General features: G+C 44.1%; 2 protein-coding genes across 2 annotated transcripts; both read left to right on the top strand.

Moving 5' to 3' along the window:
- Positions 1 to 984: 984 nt before the first annotated feature.
- Positions 985 to 1998, top strand: CCR75_000136 (uncharacterized protein; the record flags this gene model as incomplete). The annotated part of the gene is made up of 1 exon (XM_067958244.1): positions 985 to 1998. The coding sequence occupies one exon, from the start codon at positions 985 to 987 to the stop codon at positions 1996 to 1998; it is 1014 nt and encodes a 337-aa protein (XP_067818306.1).
- Positions 1999 to 3365: 1367 nt separating this feature from the next.
- Positions 3366 to 4100, top strand: CCR75_000137 (uncharacterized protein; the record flags this gene model as incomplete). The annotated part of the gene is made up of 2 exons (XM_067958245.1): positions 3366 to 3828; positions 3904 to 4100. The coding sequence occupies exons 1-2, from the start codon at positions 3759 to 3761 to the stop codon at positions 4098 to 4100; spliced, it is 267 nt and encodes an 88-aa protein (XP_067818305.1). The 5' UTR covers positions 3366 to 3758.
- Between the last annotated feature and the right edge of the window lie 1199 nt (positions 4101 to 5299).

The raw sequence follows: 5299 nt of genomic DNA, 5'->3' as shown, positions 1-5299 counted from the left end.
CGTGGCCGCGTGACAGTTACGGGTGCCTCGCGTGATCCCAACCGATCGAATGGCGTGCTTATAACTACGACAATTAACAAGATCTTTGCCATGTACACGCGTTCGAGCATTGAGTGCGATATATGGGTCAAGATGGTGCAGCAGGCCGTACAGAATGCTCGCAACCAGAAACCTAATGAAAGCTTCAGTAACACATCTAATGGACGTGATTCGGACCCTCAGGCTGGACGTGTGAGCACGTGGAACCCTTTATCGAGTGGGAACCATCCATTCTCGACAAGCAGCATACTTTCGCAGACTGTACGTTCGTCAGGGGATTGGAAGGCTCGTAATTTGGCGACAATCAAACAATTTTACTCGATGTGGTTGACGCAGTTCCTCGAACAGACGGGCGTCGATGACTCCGCGGCCAATCTTATAGCGCTTTTTCCGATCTGCTCGCCCGAGATGGTTGTATCTGTCAGCTACCCGTGCGAATTTTTGCCCTCGACCAAATTTTATGGCCGGGAAGGTCTCGTTGATGTGGTCTTGGGCTTCTCGCGCTTTGTGCTTTTTAAGAAATTCGCCGTGTCACGCTTTATGACAACGAGGCAACCTAATGTGATGCTGGCACTGGCTGCTGGCATCATTTGGAACAAGTCTCTTAAACGCGAATTTACGTTTACAACGCGCGACGAGATTCAGCTGAGCCCAGGAGGCCGCGTACTTGGCATCCAGATGCAGATTGAAGTTGACATTTCTGCATTTCAAATGTCGGACGCCGAACGGAAGGCAGCAAAGATGGAAAGGGCGTTTCAGGCCTCGACTTCAAAGCGTGTGCTTTCTTTGTCGATTCAGCATTTCCACGTAAATCGAGTACTTGGAAAGGGTACCTTTGGTACAGTGGTTTTGGCTGAGCGCAAAAGTACGGGCGAAATTTTCGCCGTGAAAATATTGGAGAAAAGTTCAATGTCGAATTACGATAAGCTGCGCACGAAGACTGAGATGCGGATTTTGCGTGACGTGCATCATCCTTTTGTGGCGCCGTTGCGGTTTTCGTTTCAAAGCCAGTCTCGTGTGTTTCTAGGCATGGACTTTTACTCTGGAGGCAGTCTTTACACGCATATGAATCGCTTTTCGAATAATAAAGAGCATCGTGTGAAGATTTCCCTTGATTTGGAGCGCGTCAAGTTTTACGCTGCTCAGATCGTACTTGCACTGTCTCATTTGCATGCGTGCGACATTGTTTATCGTGACCTTAAGCCCGACAACATAATGATTGATATCGATGGAAATATTGCGCTTGTGGATTTCGGTCTTTCGAAGACAAATGTGAATCAAATGTCGGGCGCTCGTACAATGGCAGGCTCTCCTGCGTATACAGCCCCGGAACTACTGAAACCGAAGCGTTCGCGTGACTATGGCAAGGCTGTGGATTGGTGGTGTCTCGGCATCCTTCTGTACGAGATGCTGCTTGCGAAGCGACCGTTTCATCACTTAAACGTGTCGGTTTTGTACAAACTTATCGAAAAAGAACCCGTAAAGTTCCCGTCCCAGTGTGGCCTCCACCCGGATACTCGCAGTCTTATTTTGGGCTTGCTGGAAAAGGAACCAAACAAACGTCTTGGTGCACGCCAGACCAGTGACATCCTCACCCACCCATTCTTCAAGGGCGTTCGATGGGATTTAGCACTTCGCAAAAAGATAACTCCTCCATGGATTCCACCGCCCATGTCCATGGAGGATGAGCGTATGAAGAGCCCAGACATTAACTTTGACAAATATTTGGCTTCAAAGACTGCGTCCACGGGAAACATCTTTAGCCTTATCTTCCCGTGGAAACATCCGCACACCCGGCATCGCCGAGCAAGATCAGAAATGGACTATGATTCTTTTGGAAAGTTTAGTTACGTAAGCGATACGTCCAATTCATTTCTCGTGGACGAAGACGAGATGCTCGACGCCGCGTTTACTGGACGTCGCAGCATTCAAATGCATACTTTGGCAGGGGAAGCCTAAACTCATTGAACAAAACTCTGCAACACCGCCGTTATACCATTATATGCACGTAGAACACCACTTAAGGTAAATTATTTTTGATTGGTGTTGTTTAGCCTTTGTTTCGCATTTTAAACGTCTAAATATCTTAAATTTATATGTGTGTGAAGTTTCAATTGTGCGGGCCCATTATCTTAAATTTATAAGTGGGGTGAAGTTTCAATTGTGCGGGCCCATTATCTTAAAGCACATCAGAACTTCGCTTCGTGGTCGAGCCCCCTCTGGGACTTGTACCTGTTAAGCTGTAGTAGAGCAATAAATGGAATTGGAATTTAGAATATTAGGTAAAAGAAGAGCTACAAGAAAGAAAACATATGGTCGTCATAAATAAAGCAGCAACAGTATAGTTCGTCGTAGCTGACCGTTCAATTACTGCCGTAATTAATGTTATCTTTTCGATGCTCAAGATCAGCGACCACTTTAAGTCATTAAAATAATGTATTCCAATGATTGGTAGTCGAACGAGTCATACCGGCGAAACGCCGGTATACCGTGGGCACTAACAGTCATAGCTTAGCAAAAAAGTGGAGCTTAACCGTCATTTAAAAACTGTATTTGATTTGTGAAGCATTGTCTTTGAGCTACAGTCCACTATCCGTCCAGCGGTCATCATCAATTGTAGAGGGCAACTGAAGATGGCTTGTATGTAACGTGTGCAGTGCACGAATCAGAAAACGATATGCTTCATGTAAAGAGTGAAGAGTTCAGTGATAGCCCTGGATTAAAATTAGTCTTGCAATTTTACCAAGTGGCGCCAGGATTAGGTCGAGAGACGTCAAGATAAACATACCAAATACAGGCCTTTTTGAGCAAATTGCACGCTGAGCAATAAATGCCTCTTCACTTTGTTTTCTTTCGAGACTTTTCATCTTAATTTCCGTTATGATGAACTAACCTCCTCAATATGGGCCACTGTCACCAATTCCAATGGAGGACTTGCTCGACTCGCTTGGAGTGCAATTTCCCTTACTTGCAGCATTATCCATTAATTTGAATACGCGACCCATGCCGCAGTTGAGATGCCCTGAAACGCCTCTAATACCGCTCCCTTCTCGGCGGGTATGTATACGGGTCTTGCACGGAGATAAGCCCACGTATCGTCAACTCCTTGTCTGGCTCGATTTATCATATCTGTTCCATCACCTTCCAACCCATGACGATGCAGATCCAAGCCAAAAGAGCGAGAGCACAAAATGACGCCCGAGAAAACTTAAACCCGATATTTTAGTCCATTTAAACAGGCTAATCCATAATACTTCCTTTGCCACATACGCGGCAGCTTCAGTTTCTTATGCCTTTTGCCACAACGACAGTGTCTCTGCTGAAGGCGTTTCGACTTATTGGTACCATTTTATCGTTTCAGCGCGGTTAGGTCTTTAAATTTCTAACTCCGCAATCGGAAATTACTTTCACAACAGAGTGATGGTGGAAAGGATTAGTGCAAGAAAATGTTCGAGGTTCAGATCGTGCGACAACGTCGAGCGAGTGTGGGGCTTCAGGCGCTACAACGACGCTTCACAATGTCTTTGACCGATCAATGTTTGACAATTAAAGCGGGGCCATCATCGCCAGTCTCATCTTCTGTGCTCAACATTGCGACCAGCCGCATTAAGAGCGTGCGGATTCGTGGAAGATTGTTGCGGCTTGTGGTGGTCAGCGGTTATACTCTTACGTATGAGTAGTAGCGCAAAAAAGGGGTTGATGCTTAGTGATGCACTGCTATGATTAGAGTCTGCGTACGAAATGAGGACGTGGCGCTACGCGCAGCGAAGGCTATGTTGGAAACTTGGGGTACGAGATTGGCTACTAATGTAAGAAGACCGAGTATTAATGAAAATGTTGCAATTGCAATAATCATAGGCATAGATCCGCTTGTAGAAAACTGTAAGCTGCATTCAGCCAAGGAAGGGGGAAATGTTGACTGTAACGTAGGAGAACTTGTGAAGCACTACATGAACGACTCAAATTTTCGGCGACTGGTGCAAGGAATTCACGATCACATTGATGCAGTATTTGTTCAAGAGTTGGTTAACTATGAAGGCCCATGTGTCGCGAAAGACTGATCAATTCTTGAGGGGTAGATAAGCAGAGATACCTCTCGTGGTATAAAATGATTAAGGACAGCTCTATATTCAGCAAATTGATATTCATTATTCGTGTTTATTCCACTAGTTGCATCTTCCAAAAGTGTTTTTTATCTGCACGGGTGGATATTTATTGTACCGCTTGGGCTATATGGCGATAAACAACTTCAAGTTGTAGGTGCACGAAAAAATGAGCAACACAAATTTACTTCCCGTTTAAGGCTGATATAACAAGTTAACAGTATTTTAGTCCGTCAGAACCTGTGAGTAGAACAAAAGCTAAGTGTCAGCAAAGGCAATACGTCAGCTTGCAAGCTAACAAACGGAAAAATGATGCCAGCTAAATAATTTTTAAGAGGAAGCAGCAAAGCCTGCACGGACGTCACTTATGCTGAAAGCATAGTGTCGAATAATTTTAGTTGTTATTTGAGAATAGCAAGACTTGCATTTATTTGTCTCGATCATCCATACGCTCTATTTTGTTCGCAAATTATCCCTATCGGTTAAGATAGCTCCTACAATTAATTTGCAACCTGGACATTATGTCTGCCAATTCATGCATAGCAGAATTCTTATATAACTATATGTTGATTGTACTCGCTTAAAGGAGAAAAACGACCTTATAAGAAATGCCCTTCGTGATAAATCACTTGCGGAGTTTAATGCCGCTCAATATCTAAACCCTGGACTGCAATTTTCTGGATAAGCACCAAATTTCGCGTGGAAGCTGAACTCTTATGAAATTATTGTATAAAGCTACAAAAAAGTCATCTGCACGAGTGCATTGTTATAATTCAGAAAGATTGAACGGCAACTGGCAGCATTGATACAATCGAGCTTGGCAGCGATGCCGCTATCGTGATCGATATCTCAAAGTATATCCATTCTTCCCCGACATCAATATCCCACGGGTGTGAGCCTACTATATTCCAAAAAATTAGTCGGCCTCCCACCATCATGTCTCTGCTCCCTCTTTCTCGCTTTTGCCTCACATTTGTGTGACTGATACTGTTTCTTTCTTACTGGTTATTTAACACTTTCACTTGTTTATCACAGAAATAACTAACGACATATTTAGTTGTATTTCGTTGCTAGCAAAAGAACAAATTTATTGGTATACATGGCAAGACCATTATATCATTGTGCGTCGATGATTCTGAAGTCATTCTTTAGAAACT

Source organism: Bremia lactucae, linkage group LG6, assembly GCF_004359215.1.
Source record: "Bremia lactucae strain SF5 linkage group LG6, whole genome shotgun sequence".
Lineage (NCBI taxonomy): Eukaryota > Oomycota > Peronosporomycetes > Peronosporales > Peronosporaceae > Bremia > Bremia lactucae.
The sequence above is the reverse complement of the archived record's forward strand: the minus strand, read 5'-3'. Positions and strand labels throughout refer to the sequence as shown.